Here is a 24,439-nt window from a genome sequence, read left to right on the forward strand (position 1 = left end):
TCAACATAGCACAGCTCTGGGAGCTCTGCTCTGGAGGATGACCTCAGATGGCAAGCCACAGCCTCCCCCCAAAAATCCTGTGACCCCCACTGCAAATACCAGAAACCCCCACCATAATCACCTCTCACTGACCCCCTGCAATTGCACCCAGCCCAGTTCCCCTCTCGTAGCCACCCTAAATGCTAGCCAGTGACCCTGCTCTCAACCCATAGCACCCACTCACAGGGGCTGGTGATGCACAAGCTGCTGGCTGATGGGAGGTCTCCTGTGCAATTTGGGATGGGGGGGCTCCTGGAGTGGAAGGCAGCGCCCCCTGCTCATCCCCCCAGGATCTCACATGGCTAGCCTGGGTCCTTGTTGTGCAAGCACCTGCTCAAAGCTCAGTTTGGGGCTGTTTTATCTGGGAACAAACCCACTTGATCTCCCAGGTTGGCCCTGTGCTGTGCCCTGCAAGTGGACAAAGGGCAGCTTTCATCAGCCAGCCGCAGTGGGCAGCCCCCCAGGCTGTGGGGCAGCATGGCCATGGCCAACGCTCCTCAAAATATCCTCACCCGTGGGAAAGAGCCGACAACCCCTGCGGGATGCTTCAACCCTGCAGGCTCTCCACCAGCCCCAGTGGGCTTGCTGCTCACAAGGTGGTGCCCCCCAGTAGTGTCTGTGTTTCCCCAAAAGCACATGCTGCCATACAGATGCCAGCAGAAGCAGATGTGGGCTCCAGGTAAGCGCATGGGGACACACGTGAAGATTTTGAGGTCTCCCTGCTCCCTCCTTGTACCAGTGCTGTGGCTTTGGCTAGCACAGTTGATGGGGGACGCTGTCCCTCAGGGATGCCAGGTGTCCGGTTTTGCTTTGCCAGCAGCACGGTGCCCTCCTCGCAGCCCTGAACGCATGCATCCCTTGTGGGGGGGGGTGTGTGGATGCTGACTCACTGACACACTGACACGCTGACCCGCCAGCCCAGAGGCAAGGTGCTGAGCTGGCTGCAGGGGTACCATTAAGGCTTTAATCCTGCTGATCATCTGGCCCTGCTCTGAGCCGCTTTAACTTTCCTAAGCAGGAGGCCGAGATTAACTGTGGGGTGGGGGACACGGCAGGGTTGAGATCTGGTGGCCGAGGGCTGCAGGGGGGATCCAGGTACCCGTCCCTTTCACCAAGGGGGCTCAGTGCTGGTGGCAAAACTGACCTGGGCTTGCGTGGCCACACGAGTCACCCCTGGGGAAGGGGTGGGTGGCTTTGGGCAAGTCCTGAGGAGGAAGGATGTGTAGGGCCATGGAAGTGTGGGCGGGCAGGGCTGGCCCCACGCGGTGCCCAGGCCAGGGTAGGTCTTTCCTGACAGCTTAGCCAGGGTCACTCAGCTCAGAAGCAAAGCTGCTGAGCGGCTTACGCATATTACAAAACTGGCAGGCAGGCAACGCCTCTCACCTGCACCCACCACCTTGGCCCTATCTCAGGGCTGCTGCTCTGGGACTCAACGCTCCACAGCAGTCCAAGGGCACCCGAAGACCCAGATGGTGGCAGGGGGGCTGGGGGGCAAGAGCGGTGTCCAGGCACTGCCACCTTCCCTTCATGCTGGGACCTCCCTGGGCAGCAGTGCCACCACCGCTCCCCCCTCACTGGGCTGGGGGCAGTGGGCAGGAAGAGGTTTGGGGCCATGCGTGGACAGTGGAGAGGGAAACTGATGCAAGGAGTGGTCCTTTTATGAGCATGGCTGGGAACTGATGTGTCTCTTGAAGTCTCTCTTTCATGCTGTCCTCCCCACGTTGTTCCTCTGCTCTGGGGGTCCCATGCAGTCAGTGCGGAGAGCATCTTCCAGAGCTGTGGCCACATGTTGTGCCGGAAAGCTGCTCCTGTGACTTGCTGGATACCAGTGCGTGATGACATGCGGGGGCACTGGGAGGACGGGCTAATGCCAAGGAACGCAGAGTGCCCACAGTTGGGGTAATCCTGCTAAGAGGCTCTGAGGTCAGGCTGGGAGCATGGCAGAGCTCCCGTCACCTTCGAGGCTTGCACTGGACATGGGCAGCATTGTCCTGGGGAGTGGGACAGAGCTGGCTGCAGCTGGGGACAGCTGAGACCCAGCGCAGAGTAGGAGGGAGGATGTGCCCACCCGACGACATGCCCAGGTCTCATTTCAGGAAAATGAGTACACGCGGGTGCTCTGAGCATGCCGTCCTCCCTGCAGGATGCCTTGGGCCTGGAGCTCCTGAATGGGCTCTCCAGGCAGGGGCTCCACAGCTTTGCACCTTCCCAGCAGGAGTAGGGGAAACGGGGCAGGGGCAGAGCTGCAGGAGGGAGCAGGGACCCCAGGCACAAGCGTGGCTGGGGGGTGGGAGGGATCAACCTGTGTCCCCCCCTGTGCCCTGCTGGCATTTACACACGCTGTCACGTTCTGGCTGGGAGCAGGTGGGCAAAGGCCACTTTCCCTGAAATAGCCTCTTGCACCTCGGGTCAGCGTTGAATCACTGTGGCAACCCGCCGGCACGGTGGGGACTGACCTTCGGTGTAAAAACAAATAGCAAGGGAAAGCAGAGCTGCCAGGTGAGAAATTCACTTCCGTCTCATTGCCCCCACCCATCTGCAACCCCAGCAGCCCCTGGGTCCTGTTTCTAGCTCTTGCTCAAGCACCCTCATCCCCTCCTCAGTGCAGGCACCACCGCTGTGCATCCGGACCTGGCTACGTGCAGACCCCATGTGCTGGATGAGGCTGAGCTGGGGAAGGGGCCAGCTGCACAGACCTCTTTTGGGACATGGGAGCCATCTGAGGTAGGGGGCAGAATGCTTTGCAGCCCCCCGAGCTGCAGCAGCCCCGACTCTCTGCTTGCATCTTTTGCTCCGTGGCGTGAGACTTGGCTTTGCCCCTGCAAGGATGTGCAGCCGTGATGGTGACTGGGGGGTGTCTGCAAATGAAAATCACCAACTGGGCGCCATCAAGGTGATCTCTGCCCCCACCGGTGTATGTCACCCTCACCCCTCCACCACCGCTACCCCAGGAACAGTCAATGTAGTGGGAAAACTTCTGGGTGATGAACGGGAGGCTCAACTGCAGGCACTGGTTCTGCCTGAACTGCTGCGATGGGGCAGCCAGGCTACGGGCCATGCAACCAGGTGGCCAGGGAAGCTTCGGGGCTGGGAGAAGGCTGGGGGGTGAGCCCCAGGCGCTGTGGCCAGATGAGGGGGGGGAAACATCACGGCAGCCCTGGGGGGGATTGCTGGCCACCTTGGCAGCTCCCAGGATGGGGAGGCAGGCAGATTTCCAGGTGGGAATGAGGGGTGTGTTCTCTGAAGCAGCTGAACAATGCCCACTGCAAGGGCTGGAGGGATGAAAGAGGTCACGGAGCATCGTTGCTGGAGGTGAGGTGATGCCAGGACGCAGCCTGCACCCAGCATCTCTGGGTCTTTGGGCAGAGACACCGGGCACTGCAACCCCTGGGGAGAAAGGCTGGGTTTCCAGCTCTGCCCAGCTGCTCCCCCACAGTGGGACCCTGGTGGGAAGGGTAACGCGGGGGGGCTCTGCAGGCCAGGAGCGCCCCAGCTGCAGCCTCACAAAATGGGCAAAGGCAGACGAGGCTCCTCGGCTGGAGAAAGAGCCCCCGAAAAGAGCCCCCGAAAGAGCCCCCGCCTCGCTGCCCCCCTCGTTGGACTCCCTGCACCTCCAGGTAGGGGCCAGAGGAGCCCCCAGCCCCCCGTCCTCCGCAGCCCCGTGATGGTCCGGGCACGCAGCCCCTTTCCCTGGAGAGGGCCACCTCTGGAAATGCCACCAGGGGTCGCTGCCCCGCGCCCCCCCCCCCCCGCCCCAGGTGCTCGGCATGCCCGGGGGGGTGCCCAGCCGTGCCACCCCCCCGGCCACAACGGTGACCCCAGAGGACGCAGGGTCACAAGTGCTGCTTCCCTGCTCAGCCTCATGCCCTGCGGTGTCCCTGCCACACCGCTGCAGCCCCCCCAGACTGCACAGGACACGGAGACTGCCAAGCGCAGTCCCCCCAAAACCACGAAGCAATTCGGGGCGTCCCCGGCAGCAGAGGAGCTTGCTGCAGTCACAGCTGCCTTTTGGCCTGCTGAGGCTCCACTGGGGTGGATGGGGCTGCTCCTGTGGGGCTGCAGCTCCGGTGCTGGGGGTGGCAGCGTCCGCGTGGCTGCTGCTGTACCCATGCACCCAGCAGTGCCTGGGCGAGGTGCAACGCTGAGCCCTCGCTGTCCTGCTGGAAGGTGTCGCTTTGAGGTGTCACCCTTCTGTCTGCTCCCTTCCTTGGAGGGTTGACCTCTCCTGGCCGGGCTGATAGGTGTTGGCACCCCGGCACGCCGCCTCGCCAGGGCCAGGTTGGGCGTTAGGCGTGTTGGCTGCTGGTGCCGCGTCCTGCACGTGCATGTGCTCTGTGTGCAGGTGTGTGCTGCGCGTGCAAGCGTGTGTTTATACATGCAAAAGCATGGGGGTGTGCTTCTGTGCACAAGGGTGTCCATGCACGTGACCCTCTGCTTGTCCCCAGTGTGCACACACCAAAGTGCCTGCACAGATGCGTGCAGGTTGAACTTGTGTAGAATCATTGAATAATTAAGGTTGGAAAAGCCCTCCAAGATCATCTGGTCCAACCATCCCCCTACCACCAATGTTACCCACTAAACCATGTCCCTAAGCACCACCTCCAACTTTTCCGTGAACACCCCCAGAGACAGTGACTCCACCGCCTCCCCGGGCAACCCATTCCAACGCCTGACTGCTCTTTCTGAGAAGAAATGTCTCCTAATTCCCAACCTGGACCTCCCCTGGTGCAACTTGAGGCGCACATGAAGGCACGTGGGTGCACATGCCCCGTGTGTGTGAGCCATGCGTGTGCTCAGCCACACACGCACACCTGCAACTGTGCGTTTGCATTGGCGCATGTGTGTGTGCATGAACTCGCGTGTGCATGGACTCGTGTGCATTGCTGCACGTGCACGCCGCCGCGTGTACACGCCTGCAACTGTGTGTTTGCACTGGTGCGTGTTTGTGTGTGTGCACCAACTTGTGTGCGCAGACTCATGTGCACACAAACTTGCGTGTGCACAAACTTGTGTGTGCACAAACTTGCGTGTGCACAAACTTGTGTGTGCATGGATTTGTGTGTGCACGGACTCGTGTGCATGCAGGGTCCCGGCTTCACAGGGTGCACGGCCGTGCACGCGCAGGGCCGCCCCGCGAGGCTGTGCTCCTGCGGGGCGCGCCGGGGCCCCGCGCGTGTGCAAGCCCCGTGGCGGGCGCGCGTGCCCCGCGTGCGCGCGTGTGCACGATCCAGCCCGGGTTTTCGGAGTGGCTGGGACCGGCGGCACTCCCGGCCGGGGTCTCCGTCCCGAGCGGGCTCGGCGCCGCCGCCGCCCGACTTGGCGGAGCGGCTCCCCGGAGCCCCGCGACTTTTACCGGGACGCGCCGCCCCCGCGGGGCTCCGGCAACTTGCTCCGGCCAGCCCCGGGAGGAACGGGAGCGAAGCCGGGGAAGTGCTGGGGAAGGAAAGGGGTAGGGGGGGCCGCCCCGTCCCGTCCCGAGCCCGGGACCCCCCCTGGATGTGCCGCTGCTCGCCGGCCCCGAGCCGCAGCCGGGAGAAGGGGGAGCGTGGACCGGCGGGGGCCGCTCGGAGGTAGGAGCCGCCGGGGCCGTCGGGGGTGCTGGGGCCGTGGGCTCGGTTCGCTGGAGGTGCCGCGGGACCGGACGGCGCCGGAGATCCCCCGGGGGGACCCCCGCCGGGCTCCCTGCACGGGGCACACCGGGGGCGAGCCGGGGGGGTCGCACCGTGCTGGGAAGCGGCCGGGGCCGAGCCGGGCCGGGCGGTACCGTGCGGCCAGCGGAGCTCCCCGGGCTCCCCGGGCTCCCGAAACACGTCCAGGGGAGCTTGCACCCGCTCCCACGCCCTCACGGCCCCGCCAGGCTTCGTGCACCGGCTGGGAGGGCCCGCTCTGCCCGGCCACCCAAGCTCTGGGTGGCCCGAGGAGGGGACGCGGGGTTCCCGCAGCCTTATCTGTGGGTGCTCCGCTGCTGCCCGGTCGAGGGTTTTGGGCTGGGAGCAGCGGCCGGGTGGAAGTTTCTGCCCCAGCCCGAGTGACGCAGCAGCTGCGGGAAGGTTCCAGGACGCGCAGGAACCACGAGCAGGGCCACCCGCATCGCTGCGGAGAGCTCCCAGCCAGACACAGCCTTCTTGCCCCGGGTGTGGTGGTGTAAGCGGGGGGTTCCTCCGGACACCTTTTGGGCCTCCGCAGCCCCGGCATGGCAAGGAAGGAGTTGGCTGGCCTGGCCCACGCAGTGCGGGGTGTTCTGGGCGCCTCGGGCAAGGCTCCAAGGGGAGAATCGTCTGGTGCCGAGCCAAGGGGGTGCAGGGGCTCCCCTGGCAGCCTGCCGGGCTGTGTGGGCAGCATCTTGCCGGGGTGAGGCCTGGGGACACCGAAGGAGCCTCCCAGAACTTGCCGCAGAACACCCAGGCCCCGGCACACTTGGCCTTCGGAACCCTTGTCCCGCAGACCCTGGAGCATCGCTTTTGCCCTCCCTGTGTGGCCCACAGAAGTGGCCAAAGAAGTGTCCTGTGCCCAGGGAAGCCCCTCTGGTTCTGTGGAGAGGGCAGAGCAGCTTTTTCACATCACTTGTGGAGCACCTGGGGTCCTTGTCTGTGCACGTTCGTAACGTCCCTCAGTCCTCCTGCGCAGGGACCGCTGGTGGCTTCGGTACTCAGAGGGATGGGACTGGGGGCAGGTGTGTTGGGTGGGGGACCTCGGCCCCAAGTCCCCCCGCAGCTAAGGACAGGCCTGAGCTCCGGCGGGTGGCTCCAGGCATCTCTGGTGCCTCACTGGTTGCCAGCCCTTTCGCCCCCCTGCGAAAGGCTCCGGGACCACTGGGTTCAGGCGTCGGCTCCGTGTCAACCCCTGGCTGGGATCAGGAGTCCGGGGCTGGCAGAGGAAGCTGCCCAGGGCTGGGCATGGTGCAGAGGGGTGGGAGGGAACCAACCTCCTCGCCTGCGTGAGAGGCACCTGAGCAGGACATCGTGAGACTTGATCAGCCCAGCCTGCAGCTGAGTGTGAGCAAACCGAACGTGTTTGGGCATAGGGCCACCTTTCTGGGGTTTAAACAGAATTCCCTGCAAGGCTGCCCACGTTTCTCCAAGCCCTCGGTGAGCCAAGGGTTCAGGGATGCTGAAGGCAGAGGAAATGTTTCTCCAGAGAACTGTGTTGTGGTGCCCTGGGTCAGGCCCTGCACACACAGATGGTCCCTAAGCAGAATGGGGGGGACTCAGCGTGACAGCGACAGTCTGAGGGTTGCACCTCTCCTACGAGGATGGAGAGGCAGGCGGCTGGGCCTGAGTGGGACTGGATGTCTGGGGCGTTTGCAATGCCATGTTTGGAGTCTGGAAAACTAGAAGATATTCCAGCCACAGCCAGGATCCTGTGCCCGGTTGTGGGGGCCCCGCAGAAGCAGCCGGACGCCCAGACACCGGAGTTATCCCCCGCCCCACTTTGTAGGATGTGTGCCCAAACCTGAGCTGATGGATGCAGCTTCCTGAGGGAGGAGAGCACAGGGTTTTGGTGCAGGGGCAGACTGGGGGGGGGAAGGGAGAAGGGAGCAGATGGAAGTTTCTCCTTCGGAAACTCAGACCTGGGAAAACTTTTCCCTGTACGGCTCAGTCTGCTGTCTCCAGCCGAGGCAGGGGCTGCTTCTGTGGTGGACAGGGGATGATGGCAAAGGCACCTACTGGCCTTTCTGTGCTGTTGTGGGTGCCTGAAGCTGGTTTATTGATGCGTGTGTCCCTGCATTACGCTAGCTGGGTTGGCCCATGCCCTCCCTTGAGCCTTTTCCAGTGCACATAGCATCAATGTCACTCATCAAGGCAAGGGGGTCAGCTGGAGGTTCAGACCCAGGGAAGGATCCACTCCAGATCTCCCTGTGCCTGGCAGGACCCACCAGCTCTGGAGCTCCTGAGGATCCTAGCACCTCTGAAGAGGTGCCACATCCCTAGCAGGACCCCTTGCACACCCTCGTGCGTGTGCCAGCCCTGCTCCCGCTGTGTGCACCGTGCTCTTGGGCTCCCAGCAATGCTCACAAGTGGGCTCCGGAGGCCCTCGGGGCATTTGCTTGTGTCCATCTCCCTGGTTGCTCTGCAGGGAGGGTTGTGTCTCCCCTCCCCGTACCAGGGTCTTTTCTGTCAAAAAGGTGAGCAGAAAATCGGGAGCAGGTTCGGAGCAGAAGGCCACCAGACCCCCGTGGATGGTAGAGTTGGAGGGGGGGCAGTGAGCTGTGTTTGGCAGTGCTGGAGCTGGCTGAAATCTCCCCGGAGCAGGGAAGTTTCTGTCTGGGGGTGTGAGTCAGCGTGGACACCTTGTGACATGCGTTGTCGCGTCGCTGCAGCCTGGGAGGTGGGTGTTGAGCTCAGGCTCGGAGGGGATTTGCAGTTCACTTCTGGAGCCTGCGGAGAGTGGGTGGGTGGGTGGGTGGGCGGGAGCCACGAGGACCCTTCCCGTGCAAAGGAGGGATGCTGTCAGCGACACACTACGTCTCGGGACACCAGCTGCAGGGCTGGGGTGGCTGGCCAGCTCGTGTTCCCTGGCCAATGCGATTCTCCCCACTACTTCAGTGTGCTGTACAAGCGTGTACAGCCTTGCACATCCATACTGGAAGAGGGAATCCTCTAATGCCCAGTAGCTGGTGAGAATGAGAGTTCCTGCACCCAGAGTGTTCCCTGCAGCATGTGTGAATCTGTGTCTGCACGCACACCTACGGGTGCATGTATCAAGGGGCCTATTTGTGTATGTATATACCTGGACATGTGTGCACATTTATCTGCCTGGTCAGGCTCTTGTATCCCTGGGACTGGAGTCTCTTTGTCTGTATGCCTCAGTTTCTCTTGATATCTTCTGGTGTTTATCAATCCCAGTGATGTGATAACTACCAAGGATGCACTGGGTGGGTTCTTGACTGAGAAAAACCCCATCCTACAGAAATCCTTACAGGAACACGGCAACTGTACCCCTCCTGTCCCCTGTCCTTATGGCACATCAGAACCCTTCAGAAGCTGCAGAATAACAAGGCGAACAGCTGATAAAATAGCTGCCACAGATTGGGAACAAGCAGCAAAAACACAGAGTCAGGTTTCAGCTTTGCTGCATCCGGGTCTGAGGCTGGTGTGTGTGTGTGTGTGCTTCCAGATGTAGTGCAAGCACACATCCATTTCCCACCCCTTCTCGAATTCCTGCCCCTGATCCTGGGGGGGTCTCCTGCTCCAAAGAAGGAGTAACTTCTGCTTCTTAAATGCCCAAGTGCTGAGCTTACTTTACTCCACCGCTCAGCAAGCAGCTTACAGCTTAAAGGGCACTACTGTTGTGTATTTAATGCTTTAATGACTGCTGAAGATGCCCTGGACATCCTCCTGCCCCATTCCGAGGAATCCTGCAGGATGGAACTGTTGGGATGGGAACAAGCTCGATGGGAACTTCACTGGCTGCAGCTGGAGGACAGATGACAGCGTGTCTGAGTGCCTGCCCTGTCCTACCTCACCTCCCTTGGGAAGGCAAAGGTTTCCTGTGCTGCTGCCCCTCTTCTAGGTGTGTCCCTTAGTGCAACGCACAAGCGTTGTGGGCTGTGGGGTGATGCCCTGATGCTATGGGAAGGAGTTGTGCCTGGCAGGGTCTCTTACAGCTATGACTCAGAGCTGGGCTTTTATGGGTCCCACATGTTCAATTTTGCTGTTTCCCTCCAGCACTGGGAAGGGAAGGGGGAAGTATAAAAATTCCTTACAGCAGCTGCTGCCATGTCTGCACCCTCCTCACCCTCACCCCAAAACCTTGGCCCCACCCAGACCCCAGCCCAATGAAGGCAGGGGCCAGGGAAGTGGCTTTATGGGAGCAATTTGCAGGGGTAGTGTGCACTGGGGGCCAAAGCAAACAACATACGAGCCCATGACAATTGCCTGCCTGCCCCAGGACCACCTATCAAGCGTCACTGCTCCTGCCCAGCTTGCTGTGGCTTCCTGACTTGCTCGGCTTGTGGTTGAGGGCCGGTAGCCCCTGTGTTATAGGGGAATGCAGAGCTCAGAGCTCCCACCTGCAGCCTTCCTCTGCTGCCTGCCTGTACCCAGAGACTGGGCAGCCAGGGCTGTACCCCAGCTGGCCTCTCCTCCCAGAGCACACATGTGTTAGCATGTGTTAATGTGTCTGGAGGCACGTCGGAGCATGATCAGGAATGGGTGTGGATGCATGTAGGAGTGAGGGGCTGGATTTTTTGCCCCCACCCCCCCCCTTGCCCCCTGCTCCCCCCTGCTGAGACGTGGCGTAGGGGTGGTGGTGTACTGAGGCTTGCATAAGGCTGTGCTGCTGGAGGGATGGGTGGGCTGGGGAGGGACCTCTGGCCCTTTCTGGAAGTGGTGCAAAGGGCAGAGAAGAATTTTGGCATGGGCTGGGGAGTGGGGATGTGTTACGTTTTCTGAAGGCTAGAGAGGGAAGGAGGGAGAAACGAGCAGAGGATGTCCCACGTCTGTCCTGGCACAGATGTCTCTGCCCCTTTCCCTCCACACATGCGTGGCCTTTCCCCAGAGCTGGTTCCTTCTCTGCCTCATCTTCTCCAGGCAAAGGACCACCTTGGAATGAGCTTGGCAGCCCACACCAGCATGGGATCGTGACCCTGCATCGTCCCCTTTCAGACCCCCTGAACCTGAAGCAATGTGCTTTGTGGCAGCTGCGGTCCTGGGCAGATTAGCTGCCCCTTGCAGGGGTGTCTGGGCTCTCCCTAAAGGCCTGGCCTAACCGCGGGGTCGGATGCAGAGCAAGGCAGCTGAGCGGGAGGTCCGCACGTCAGTTTTGCTGGAGACAGAGATGAGAAAGCATGTGGGGCCAGGGGATGCAGCTCCCCCAGTGCAGACAAGCCTGGCCCCGGTTCAGTCCCCGAGCAGGGAAAGGGGGCTGCTTCCAGAAGGGATTTTCGCCCCTTTTGCCCCACTGTCGATGGCATTTGCCCATTCCCAGCAGCACAGTGGCACATGCAAAGGCTGTGTGGCGTGGAGGAGACGCAGTAGCTGGGGAGGAGTGTGTTAACCCTGCCAGATGCTGCCCTGGGAGGCATCTGGGACGTCCCCTTGGTCCTGGACTGCCACTGGCACGAGGGAGCGTTGGTTCCCTGGCAGCCCTCTCTCTCCCAGCCTTGCTGCTGGCTTGTGTGTGCCGCAGCTCGGCCTGGCCCTCTGCCGCGTTCCCCTTCTGTGTCTGCAGAACTGCTCTGGTGGTGGCTCCGTCTGAACTGCTGCCCCAGCGTGGGAGGGCAGATCTTAGGGCAGATCAATGTTTTTCATAAAACCCTCTAGGGTTAAACCAATTGGGCATGTGGCTGACCTTGGGGTCACAAGACAGCGGAGAGGAGGGCTGCAGCGTGCAGGCAAAGGCTCTGTGCCCACCCTGTCCCAGGGCTGGAGCCAACCTCGGCGGGGTGGGACGTCTCCCCCCTCTCCTGGGGCATCTCTGTGCCTGAGGCCCTGCTGCTCTGCTGGAACCCTCTGTCTGCCTCTCTCTGCTCTGGCCCTCCCTTGTTCTCTCACCCAGTGAAAGTTTGGGGTGACTGGGCCTGCAAACACGTGGCGGCTCCCTTCAGTAGCTGAGTGGCTCAGCTCAGTAGCGTTGTGGCTCCCAACACACGTGGACAGACATGCACGAGCACGTGTGCAAATGTGCGTGCAAACACATCCGTGTGCGAGTGCTTGCACACAAGCACCTCCCTCAACCATACCCAGAAACCAAAAATCCCTCCCCACATGTGCAAACGCAGATGGCCGAACCTGTGCGTTCATACAGGCAGCCACACTTCCAGGAGCACAGATGCCCCCACTCATCCACACACAGAGCCCTCCCCCAGGCCCCCCACGCTGGGGGCTGTGCTGGGAGGGTTGATGGATTGTGCCACACACAGCTCAGCGCTGCGCTGCTGCTGGTCTATCGGCTGGGATCTCGGCTGCATGGGCTAATCCAGCCCTGACATCACATTCCTCCACAGTGGGACTCCGGGGCTGTTAACCCTGCCAGGGCTGGGCCTGGGACAGGAGATGCTGGGGTCGGTGCTGGGGCGCAGAGGGATGCCCACCACCCTCGTGTGCGGGGTCGGGTGGGAGCCCCCCGCTGTGGCGAGCGGTGCAGGCTGGGCGCCTTCTGAGCCTTGGCGCCCTGCGAGGTGAGAGCTAGGGGGGGTCTGCCCTGCTGTGGGGCTACGGTGGGACACACAACCCTCCTCCTCCTCCTCTTCCTCCCCTCCTCGTGCCGCCAGGTTTCCTAAGGGTGTGTGGTTGCCCTGCCTGTGTCTCTCCCTCCTTCCCCCGGGTCTGCGTCTGCTCCACCACCCATCGGTACAGGCATCCCGACTGTCATCCTGCGGTGCAAGCTCACCACGTCTCCCCTCCCTCTTTGCTTTTTTCCCCCCTTCTCTGTCTCCTTCCCACCCCCATTCCCCAGTGTCCTCAGCAAACTGGAGCCAGATGACAGATATCAGACGTGTTTGCAGGAAATAAAGAGGGGGGGGTGGGTGGTGGTGGCCAGTCCGACCCCCTCCTGCGCGGCGTTTCTGCATCTGGAGCCAGCCTTGCTTCAACTGCTCCTGCTGCTGGCTGTGCTCCTTGTTTTCTTGGCAGAGAGGAGGAGGAATGTGTTTCAGTTTGAGTTTCTTGGCAGGAGGAGACCGAGGGAAGATTCCCCTCAATCCCGGCTGCGCCTGGCTCTCAAATTTATGCCCATAGGCTGCAACTTGGGTGGGCCGTGGCGGTGTGCGGCAGGCGGGGGAGGCGAGCGCGGTGGTGGGGGAGCCGCAGACCGGCGCCTATTGGCTCCCCGCGCCCCCGGCCCCCTCCAGCTTCCCCAGCTTGGGGGCCACCAGGACGCAGGGAGCCCCTGCAGACGGGCTGTGGGGAGCATCCTGCAGCTGGGACCCACGGGCCCCGAGCACTTTCTCCCTTGCGTACCTCCCCCTGTCCCATGCTGGTGCTTAGCAGGGTGAACGGGGGGGATTGGAGAGAGCTGTGCCGCTGCCGTTGTGCCCGCCTGGCACCCGCCTGCCTTAGGTTGCCCCCAGTGGGGAGACCCCAGCCCTTGCCAGGCAGGGTCTGCTCTCCAAAGCCCTCCCTGTTGTCCAGGCTCAGGAAGGAGAGGCTGTCTTGGCATGGCAGGACCATCAGCCTCCTTCTGTACTTAGGGAATGGGGGTGATAGGGACCAGAACCCCACCGAGCCGCTCCCAGTTCTGCATGGTGGGTGCTGCAGGGGAGCAGAGGGGATGGAGCAGAGGGTGGGAGCAATGTGGCTTGTGCTGCTTGCCTGCATGTTCCCCATGTGTGGCAGTATGCTTTGTATGCATGTGCTCTGTGTGCCCACACGTTCTGCGCATGCTTATGCAAACCTGTGCACACACGTGTGTGTTGTCTGTGTGTGCTGTGTGTGTGCACATGCAGCTTTGTGTGTGTTCCATTGGACACGTGTTCTCTAGGTCTGTGTGTGCATAAGTATGTGTGGGCTGTGTATTGCTCAGATGCTGTGTGCATGGAGTTTGTGCGTGTGGCAGTCGCTCTGCACATGTGCGTACATACGTGTGTGTGTGTGCACGTGTGTGCATGCGGGTGCTGAGCCTGGCAGGGGCTGGCACAGCAGGGTACAGCAGGCTGGACGAGGCTGACAGTGCACAAGGTAGATACCATATCACAGAGGCTATGGGTGAATTAACTGCTTTCCTGGAAGATGCTCCACAGATAGTGCCCCATCCTGCCGGGACTCAGGAAGGGAGGAGCACTATAGGTCACGTCAGGCTGCATCCCCAGCCCAGGTGAGTGGGGAGGGGGCTGTAGGCTCATGGCCCAGGGCAGAGCCCACCATTCCATTGCTGCTGCAGCAGGTGGCTGTGCCCATCTGGACAGCCATCGCCCTTCTCCCCTTTGGGCTGGAGTTACTGTGCTATACGGTGGCAACCTGCCTGTTCTCATCCAGAGCAAGGAGCTGGTGGGGTAAGACTATGGATCTGGGGCAACTTGGGGTAGCCCAGGTGATGGTTCTTGGGAGGTGGAGGCAGGAAATATTGGCACCAGACCCACATCAGCTCCCAGCTCCACACAGGGGCTGGCTTCAGGAGGTCTCTTGAGTCCCCACTGCTCTAAATTGTACCAGAAGGAGGCAAAGTGGTGCCCAGCACTTCAGCTTGTCTCCCCAGCCTCAGGAGCTCCCAGAGGTGCCAGGAGGGATCCAGGACAGTTGTATCCCATATGAGACCCAAGTGTTCTTCCATGCAGGCAGAAGTCCAGAGACAAAGGTAGCACAGGTCTGCACGTGTATGTATGTGTATATATTTATATGCATATGTGTTTGCAGTTATGTGTGAACACACTCACGTGTGCAGGTATCATGTGTGTAAGCATACATAGTATGTATGCTTATACACGGATATATGTAAACGTGTGTTTGTGCACCTGTGACTATCTGCGTGCATGCACAAAGTGCTGGGGGCATCTGGGAGTCAAATTTTAATGAGGGACCTGTGAGCCCTCCCTTTGTTTAATGCTGTGGCTGGGGTAGGGGCAGCATGGGGGGTGTCCCCTAGAGCTAATCCCCCAGTCTTTGCTGCAAGGCCTGGGTCCAGCAGGCAGGTGAGAGGCCCTCCCTCTTTCCACCTCACCTTCCTTTCCTACTCATCTCTTTCCCTTTCCTGCCCCCAGCACCACCACCACCTTCCTGGGTACTCCCGCCCTCTATGCCTGCCCCGCTGCTCCCCCCCCCCTCCATTCTTCCTGGCTGACACTCTCACAAAGCCCCGAGACAAGCTTTCAAAGGGGCAACTCATGCGGAAGAATTGCTGCCCCCCTCACCCCCCGCATGCTCCAAATGCAACCCAGCACTTTCCCAGCAGGGTGAGGGGCTCCCACTCCCCCAGACCCCTTGTTTGGGGCAATTCCCTTGGTCTCTCAAAGGGGGAGGCTGAGGATGCGGGAAGCCTTGTTCCCGGTGCCACCCACGAGTGCCTCTTCCTTCCAGAGCTTCTGTCCTTCATGCAAGCCCACGGGGGTCTTGGGGCAGGACGGGGACCATGGTTAGGGATGGAGCTTTGGGCTGGGATCAGGGTGTAGAGGCCAAGGCCATGGGTGGAGGTCTGACTGCAGGCAGGGCCAGGTGGGGAGGCAGGTGGAAATGAGACCTGGGCACCAGGCAGGGAGACCCACAAGGAGGGATGCAATAGTGGGCTGGGCTGAGCCCTGTAGGCAGGGGTGGGATACGTGGGTGGGACAGGGCAGGGTTTTGACCTGCAGGCAGGGTGTGGACCCGCTGGCAAGGCAGGGCTGGGTGTAACCTGCAGATATGGCAGGGACCCATGAGCAGGGAAGAGCAGGATGCCAGCTCAGGTCCTTTGGCCAAGAATGGCTTTACCCATCTGTGCCTTAGTTTCCTGTTTTGGCAGTTAGGGCTTGCAATTTTTACATCTGTATGCAAGTTTGGCTGTGGATGTTTGTGCAGGTGTCTGGGTGCACAGACGTGTATTTCATCCCTCCTGCAATGGGCACTGTGCAGGCCTCAGGATGCTTGCTCGGACAGGATGCTCTTCGTACAGCACCAAGCATGAGGCCACCTTGCTAATTCAGTAACTGGGAAGCCTTGTGATGTGGGATGGCCACGGGGCACCCTGTGGCAGTATCACTGCTTGTGCCGAGCTGTCAAGGGTGGCCTTGTACTGGCCAATGCACTGATTCTGTCAAGACAGTCTGAGAGAATTGGTGTTGTTCAGCCTGGAGAAGAGAAGGCTTTGAGGAGGCCTTATAGCGGCCTTCCAGTACATAAAGGGGGGTACAGAAAAGCTGGGGAGGGACCCCTTTATTGTGGAATGTAGTGATAAGACGAGGTAATGGCTTTAAATTAAAAGAGCAGCACCCGCAGGCCCCAGGACATCCTTTTGCCTTGGGCTGGGTACACAGGTCTGTGTCAGGACCTGGTGAAGTGGTGGGATAGCAGTGGTGATCGCTGTGTGCCCCAGGCAGGTGGGTGCGGGGCCATGGCAGGGAGACTTCAGCCCATGGGCAGGTTGCAGGTGGCCGTGGGCTGTGGGGAGACAGGGGCATGGGCCCCGGGAGGCTACAGCCGCGGCAGGATGTGGCTGGTGGTCCTACTGCCACGGCTGTGCGGCACGGCAGCGTCCCCTGCCAGGCACAAGTCTGCTCCAGCTGCCACACGGAGCCCACCAGGGTGCAGGCTGCGGGGCACTTGGAGGTGCAGGGCTTGTGGTTAGGGGGCCATCTGCCCACCGTTGTCCTCCTCAGGCCCTGACCGGCGCCAGCCCCTCGGTGAGGACCAGATGTGCTCCTGAGCCTGGCCAGGCCCCATTGCGACATGTTCAACCCTGTCAACTCCCCAACCAACGGCTACGCTGAGCGCTGCTGCCTGCGCCCACTCCACGGACTGGCCACGGGTGCCCCAGGGCCGCAAGGTCGGTTGCAGCTCCCTCATCCTGGCCAGTGGCTGGGCCTGGGCAGTGCCTGGCATGAGCACGAGGGGCACCTGCCTTCAGTTTCAGTCTTTGGGTTCAGGGACACTCCAGGGATTTCCTTTTCCCCTTGTGCCCTCCATCCTAATATGTCTTCCTGTGTCTTCTCCTTTCGACCAGGACTTGATTTCCCCTTATGCCACCAGTCAAACCTCATGAGTGGTCACCATGGCTATGGGCTGGTGCCAGGAACCGAGCACCCAGGTGGTGGTGATGGTAAGTTTCTCATCTAGGGGGGGCATGGGACAGGTAGAGGTTTAACAATGAGTTTACCAGGAGTGCAGATGTGTGTGCTGAAAGGGTCAGACAGTGTTGGGGGCAGTGATTACAGAGGAAGAGGCTGCTGGGGCTTAACGTACCTTTCCTGGAACAGTGGCACCTGTGTGAACAGGAAAATTTGTGATGGCTCGTACAGGGGCAGGTGTTGGCCAAGGGGATCAGGTGCTTTTCTTCGGGTGGTATTGGTTGTAGAAGGGAGTAGGTGTGTGTCAAGGGTTTCAGGTACCCCCGAGGAACATTGATGTGCTAGGTAGGGAGGGGGGATACTTTTGTGCTTTGTCGCAATCTAGAGCCAGCAACACTCAGGGGACTCCTCCAGTCTCCAAAGAACCGTGCTTGTGTCCTTGGGGGTGACTTCAGCCTTCTAGGACCCATGCTAAGAGGATTGCCCCCCACTCTCTGCTGCCGTCCCAGGCTCATGGTTCTCAACAACCCGCGGTGCAGGCAAGCTGGGCAAGAAGCGGACACTGTCCATCTCACCCCTGTCAGACTCTAGTGTTGACCTGCAGACGGTAATCCGCACCTCACCCAACTCCCTCGTTGCGTTCATCAACTCCCGTTGTGCCTCCACCAGCAGCTCCTATGGCCACCTCTCCATCAGCACCATCAGGTGGGCACCAGAGTTAACCCTGTTGGCATGCACACAGCCTCTCAGTATGGGAGCCTGAATGCTGATGCCCAGTTTGGGGAGTCCATGGGACCAGGGCCAAAGAAGGTTGGAACAGTTAGCCCAGAGTGGGAGGGCAAGGGGAACTGGTGGGATAGTGCAGGACTGGCTGGGAGCTCAGACACCTTGGATCCTTGTCTCAAAAGGACTAAATTTCTCTCCTCTGCTGGTGTCATCTGCTCATCATCTTGCTTTTTGCAGTCCATCACTGGGGTACCAGAGTCCACCAGGGCAGCCAAAGGGCCAAGGGCATCTGTTCAGCCACACCCCCCCCCTGCCACCATGTGCCTCCCACGAACACCTCTCCAGCCGCCCAGGGCTCCTGCACCATGTGCCAACTCGTGGGACCCTCAAACACTGCCAGGTAAGCGGTCCCCAGGGGATGCCATGCATCCTGTGTAAGGTAGCCAGTGGGCATCCCAGTGCTGACTGCTTTCCAATTTCCCCCATCATGGTAGCAGCTAAAGTTGGAGAGGAGCCTGAGTAGTCCTCTGACAGCCAAACACCCAGAGGAGAGATCCGAAGGTGACATCTCCAGCCCAGCCTCCATAGGCACCCAGGTACTCCCCAGGCCTTGGGAACCCCCTACCTCCCAAGGGGTCTACGCTCTTCCTCCGTGCCACTCCCAGTAACAGGGAACACAGAGAGTCATGTCTGTGGGTGCTCACCTGGCTCTGTACCCCCAGGACCCCTTGTTGGGGATGCTTGACGTGCGGGAAGATCTGGAGAAAGAGGATGGGAAACCTGAGTCCGAGACTGTCTATGAAACCAATTGCTACTGGGATGGCTGTGCCAAAGAATTTGACACTCAGGAGCAGCTGGTGCATGTGAGTTAGGTCCTGCCTGGGCATCCCCTGTCCCAGAACCTGTGCCTAGGCTACTGGCTGCTGTCCCACTGTGTCAACCCATCACTCCTTCTCAGACTGTCCTATGCTGGGACAACCCTCCCCCCCCCAGCCCCCACCACCTCAAGAACTCACCACACAAGTGAGTGGTGGAAGTTGCTTCTAGGGAGGGAGGGAGATGCAGCCTCCTCTTCCCTGTGGGCAAGTTTTTCATGGTCCTCCCATACCCTAGGGTAAACAACTGGTCTGGCCTTCCTCACCCCTGGGTTAGCTCTTCTGAACTACTAGTGCATCCAGACTTCCTCCTTTGCTCTCTGTGTCTTCCTCCAGACAGTCCAAATCTCCTATATCACCTTGACCACCCCTTCTCACCATCTTGACCCCTATGTCTTGTCTTGGTCCTCCCAAAATAGCCCCCATCTCCAGTATCCCCTACCTCCTTCAGACAGCATCTGACCATTCTGTTTTCCTGTAGTGTCTTGAGTCTCCACCAGCCACCCCAGTCCCTCTATATCACATTTCTCTCGTGATACTCTCTTAAGATATCTGTACCCCCCTGACCCTTCATGCCCTCCCCAGCACCCCTAGTGATTCCCTTCTCTCCCCAGCACATCAACAACGAGCATATCCATGGAGAGAAGAAAGAGTTTGTATGCCACTGGGCAGCATGTTCCCGGGAGCAGAGGCCCTTCAAGGCTCAGTACATGTTGGTGGTACACATGCGACGTCACACAGGCGAGAAACCTCACAAGTGCACGGTGAGATGGAACGGGCCTTTGCAAAGCCTGGGCTAAGCTGTGGTGCCTTGCATCAGGCAAAGCTCAGGGCAGGGTGCAGGCTGGCCTGAGTTGGTCTATGGTATTGAGGGGGATATGTGGTGGGGAAAATGAGGTGGGATGGACAGGGTGGTCAGGAGCATGGTAGGACATGATAGAATATGTTTCATGTGTGGCAGGCCAGAGCCCCTGTGATCAATGGCATGGCACAGACACAAATGAGATAAAGGGGTATTTAACAGGTTGGGTACACCATGGGTAAGTGGCCGGTGTATAGTGAGGTGGCCTGACATAGCCAGAAGGGTAAAGGGCTGTGCAGTGGCCTCAGGACATACACCTGCAGGAGTGCAGGTGTGTTACGTGTGGGAGGTGTGGTAAGTGTCTGGCAGGTGTGCTGTGGGCATGGGGTATGGGGGTGACGTGGTACTGGGTCTGTTGAAGGTGTGTGGCATGTTTTCCTTTGCTTGCCTGCACAGTTCGAGGGCTGCAACAAAGCCTACTCACGCCTGGAAAACCTCAAGACGCATCTGCGCTCACACACGGGTGAGAAACCTTATGTGTGTGAACACGAGGGTTGTAACAAGGCCTTCTCCAATGCTTCTGACCGAGCCAAACATCAAAACCGCACCCACTCCAACGAGGTATAAAGCCATCTGTGTCTCTTTGCACCCCTTGGGGCTCCCCTTGTGCCACCCTATTAGTCCTGTACCTTGCATCCCTGTTTTTTTTTTTCCCTGTGCCCCAACTCCCTCCTTGCCCACTCTAATAAAGTATGCACCCCCTGTTCCCTTCCTACCTCACTTGCACTCCCACCAGCATCCCTCTACCCTTGCCCTACTTCTGTGGAGCACCGTCCTTGTATCCTTCCTCAGAGCTTCTTATGACCTCTTCCAAGGTTCTCCTGTAGCACCTGACATGCCCCCCTCCAAGGAGATTCAACTTCTTTGACGAATTCCCACCCTATCTTCCTTCAGCTCTCAGGTCTACTGGAGGGACTGGGAGGAGTCTCTGGTATATAGAATTAGAATAGAATAGAACAGAACAGAACAGAACAGAACAGAATAGTTCAGTGGGAAGGGACCTACAGAGGTGCTCCAGTCCAGCTGAGTTAACACCCTCACCCCACCATGCCTACCTTTCTTCTCTGATAGAAGCCCTATGTGTGCAAGATCCCGGGCTGCACCAAGCGCTACACAGACCCCAGTTCCCTGCGCAAACATGTGAAGACGGTGCACGGCCCTGATGCCCATGTCACTAAGAAACACCGAGGTGATGTGGTGCCAGGCCGTGTACTGCCAGCTCCCAGTGGCCCCCCAGACATGAAGCAGGAGAGAGACACAAATGGCCCCACTGAGGCCCGGAAGGATGACAGCAAGCTCTTGGTGCCTGACTTGGCCTCGGTAAGGAGCTGGGGATGTGGTGATGGAGGGAGGCCTGGCCAGCACTGTTGGAGGAGTCAGTTTGCATGGTAGGGAAGACATCTCCAGATCTGGCAGGGTGGGGGTTTCCAATCTGCATTAAGTTTGTAGTGGATATCTGACTCCCCTTTTTCCTCGGTTAATATTGTGGGTCCCCCCCAGAAGCCGCAGCCCAGCCCAGGTGGGCAGTCATCATGCAGCAGTGACCACTCCCCTCTCGGCAGCACCACCAACAATGACAGTGGGGTGGAGATGACGGGCAATGCAGGCGGAAGCTACGAGGATCTGTCCACACTGGAGGATGTGGTGCCTGGTGAGACCATGGGCACCTCAGGGCTCATGGCCCTCCACAAGCTGGAGAATCTTCGCATTGACAAACTGAAGCAGATGAGGAAACCATCAGCTACCAAGGGCCTGAATTTGCCAGTCATCTCAGGAGCCGGTGAGACTGGGGTTCTCTCCCACCTGGATGTGGGGCCAGCCCTGCGGGCACTGTGTTGAGGGAGGTCCGCTTTGCAGCCAGAGAGGTGGTGGACCCTCACATCTGGGGCTCTGCCCCATCCTTTACCCTTCTTTACTGCTACCATTTGAACCCACTTCCCGTCCTAGCAGGCACTAAGCATGGAAGAGGCCATATCCTAGTACTGGAGATGGCTGCCTGTTCCTCCTCTGGGTTCCCTGCTCTAACTCCTCCTCTTCTCTTTTCAGGCCTGCCTGGGGAGGTGCCTGGGATCTCTGTGCCACCACCAGCTGCCTCGCACCGCCGCATCACAGAGCTGTCAGCATCAGAGATGGGCATGCCGCTGAACGAGCGCCGGAGCAGTGCCACCAGTACTGTGAGCTCAGCCTACACCGTCAGCCGGCGCTCTTCTGTGGCGTCCCCATATCTGGCTGGACCGTGTCTGGGTGGTGAGGCAGGGACAATGCCTGGTGGGGCATGCCTGGCAAATGGCTATGACCCCATCTCTCCAGATGAGTCACGACGCTCCAGCGATGCCAGTCACTGTGGAGGGTTGCCAGGCGTGGGCAGCCTCACGCCAGCCCAGCGCTATCGTCTCAAAGCCAAATATGCCGCAGCCACAGGTGCCCCCCCGCCAACCCCGCTGCCCAGCATGGAGCGGGTGGGCATGGGTGGCCACAGCAGCTTACCTGGGGACTACCTCAAGCCAACGGTGCCCCCCTTCCTCGTGAATGGTTTGCTGAGAAGACATGGTTCCAATGACTACCCTGGCTATGCAGGCAGCGTTCACCCTCACCTGGTGCCTGGGAATGGTGTGCGGCGGGCCAGTGACCCTGCCCGGACAGCAGCCAACCCTCATGCTGTACCCAAGGTGCATCGTTTTAAGAGCATGGGTAACGTGAATGTGTCAGGGGCAGGCAGAGCTGTCCTGCAGCCCTTGGGTGGTTCTGATGCTAACCTTCAGCGCTATGTCTTCTCTCCACACCCGCCCAGCATCAGTGAAAATGTCTTCCTGGAGAGTGTAAGCATTGAGGGCCCTGGCCCAGGCACAGAGTCTGACTTGCTAGAAATGGATGAGTATTCGAACTACCTGGAGGAAAGCTTCCCATGCCAGGGGACAGGTGTGGAGCTCCAGTGTGAAGGCCTGTATGGCAGTGCTCAGCGGACCATGGGGGGTATGCAACTGAACCCAGGTGGGCATGGGGTTATGGAGGAGGGATTGCTTCAGTCTGAGTTCTCCCTCCCTCAGTGCCAGATGAACCAGCATTTTCCAAGCATGCGTGCTGGCAGTGGGACCGTGTCAGCTCCTTGGGAGGAACCTCACCAAGGCAATCTGGAGATGAGTTCCGGGCAGCCAAGTGTGAGTGCCTCTGCTACTGCCATGTCTGGGGCACACTGTCACCATCAAAGTACTCAGTACCCACTACCCAGTTCTTGTGTGCAGCAACCCAAACTTGTGAGCTCGTGTCAGGACAGTGGATTTTCTGAGGGGCACCGGCTTAACCGACTGCAGATCAAATCGGAGCAGTGTTACTCATCACCTGCCCCACCGCTTGGTCCCTGCCAGAACGTCAAGCCTACTGCGCCCATACAGCCTCCTGTGTCATTTGGCCAAGCCATGAATGCAGCATCCAGTGGTTATCGGTCTGAGGAACGGGCACCTGTCAGCTACATGGGCATGTTGAGCCCAGGGGGTAGAAGAGCCCACACCCCCACCTTGCAGGCCAAAGAAGTGATGGTCCGTAGCTATGTGCAGGCCCAGCAGGCTCTGATGTGGGGTGAACAGTTACCCTCCAAGGGAGGGGAGGCTGGCATGGGGGTGGGCAGTGAACCTGGGCAGTACCATGCTATGCAAGCACCACTGTACCTCAGCCCCAAATACTCTGGTTACCAAGCCAAACCAGATCACCTGCAGGGTCTGGCAGAGACCCACCACCTCATAAACCCCCAGTGCTTCAACCCTGAGATGGTGCCACACCCACCTGGTGGCCCTAAACCACCAGGTCACCAAAACAGCCTCAACTATGTAGGTAATCTGGCTGAGCCAAATCATTCCTATGAGGGAGTGGAAGCCAGCTCCCGGCGAGTGCTTCGCTTGCCCCCTGTCCGCCCCACACCTGAAGGGCCCAACAATACCCTGCCATATTACCCAGGCCAGGACACACACCTGCAGGTGGGCAAAGGTGGGCATAAGCTGCTGGATCAAACAGCAGCAAGCTGTGGGGGTCCTGGGCATTACGGTGGGAGTTCAGAAAGCCTCAAAGGTAGCTCATATTACTACCTAGATTCAGGGGAGCAGGTGTCCAACAGCCTGGACTCACTGGACCTGGAGAACACGCACCTTGACTTTGCTGCCATTGTGGAGGATTCAGAGACACCTGCACTGCTGCCTGGGTCCCCAAGCCCTGCTGGTGGCCTCCTGCTTCCGTCATCTGGTGGTGCCAACATGGCTGTGGGTGACATGAGCTCTATGTTGAGCACTCTGGCAGGGGAGAGCCATTTCCTCAACTCCCTGTCCTAACTAGGAGGTACCAATCGTCAGGTGGGCATGTCTGCAACAAGGGGGCCCAAACTGCATTTGGGTAGAGGGCATGGAATCCGTCCAGTGCCTCAGGTTTATGACTGGGGGTTAGGGTGGGGAGGTAGGGAGAAACACCCCTCCAGTCTTTCCCTTGTCAGGTCTGTGGGTGTAAGGCACAGGGGGGGGATGTTGCTGGGTCCCAGACACAGCTGCAACCCTGATCATGTCAGTCACCTCTGGAGTTGGGGAACTGTTTTTAATGAGTCCTTCTATTTCAGTTCCACCTTTCTCTGCGTCTGCTGGCCCTCTGGATAAAGTGGTCCTGTGCAGTCCTAACATTGAAACCAAAGAGTTCCATGCTTCCCATCCCTGCAGGCAGCCCCCCTCCATATGTTCCCATTGCCCCCTTATATCCCCATCTTTTTGTGACTCCCCCTCCGTCCCCTCTTGCTTGGCAAGTTCCCCTCCCTCCCCTCGTCCCCCCCCTTCTTCCGTCTTGCTCAAAGATGGGAGAAGGGGCAGGCAATTCATCATAAGGATGGGGCGTATGTGTGTGTATGTGGGGGGGAAGGGGATGGGCTCAGGATGCCTGGTGCTGCCTGTGCCACTCTGTACATAGTGTGCATATGTGTATGTCTTTGTCTCCCCTGTGGGTATTATCCCATTTTTTCTTTTGTTTGAAAAACAGCAGTTCCCTCTGTCCCCATTAAACCCTTTCTCAGGGGAGCGTGAGATGTGTGCCTCTTTATCCCTGCAGTCAGGCTCCAAGCTTGACCCATGTGCTGGGTGCTTTACAGCTCTCTCCGGCACCCCTTTCCCTCTGCTGGGACCACAACCAATTTGTACCAAGGCCTGGAGAAGCCTTTTGGAGTGGGGTTCCAGCCATAGTGTGTGCTGCACAGGCCACCCACACAGCAGTTCTCACTGCAGGGTTGCGGGGAGGACAGGGCAGTGCTGCTCTCAGTTACACACCTGTCAGCAT

General features: G+C 59.5%; 1 protein-coding gene across 6 annotated transcripts; it reads left to right on the top strand.

Moving 5' to 3' along the window:
- Positions 1-501: 501 nt before the first annotated feature.
- Positions 502-24,189, top strand: GLI1 (GLI family zinc finger 1). 6 transcript variants are annotated; one of them, XM_068663504.1, is made up of 12 exons: positions 502-718; positions 16,268-16,434; positions 16,612-16,707; positions 17,185-17,380; positions 17,639-17,801; positions 17,896-17,997; positions 18,124-18,264; positions 18,891-19,040; positions 19,535-19,699; positions 20,210-20,458; positions 20,639-20,918; positions 21,185-24,189. In XM_068663504.1, the coding sequence occupies exons 2-12, from the start codon at positions 16,338-16,340 to the stop codon at positions 23,455-23,457; spliced, it is 3,912 nt and encodes a 1,303-aa protein (XP_068519605.1). In that variant the 5' UTR covers positions 502-718; positions 16,268-16,337; the 3' UTR covers positions 23,458-24,189. The 6 variants fall into 6 exon arrangements, with proteins under 6 accessions (XP_068519605.1, XP_068519604.1, XP_068519606.1 ...); XM_068663503.1 differs by lacking the exon at positions 502-718 and adding an exon at positions 5,466-5,609; XM_068663505.1 differs by lacking the exon at positions 502-718 and adding an exon at positions 5,466-5,609 and having other exon boundaries at positions 17,899-17,997.
- Positions 24,190-24,439: the final 250 nt, after the last annotated feature.

This window comes from Anas acuta, chromosome 29, assembly GCF_963932015.1.
Source record: "Anas acuta chromosome 29, bAnaAcu1.1, whole genome shotgun sequence".
NCBI lineage: Eukaryota > Metazoa > Chordata > Aves > Anseriformes > Anatidae > Anas > Anas acuta.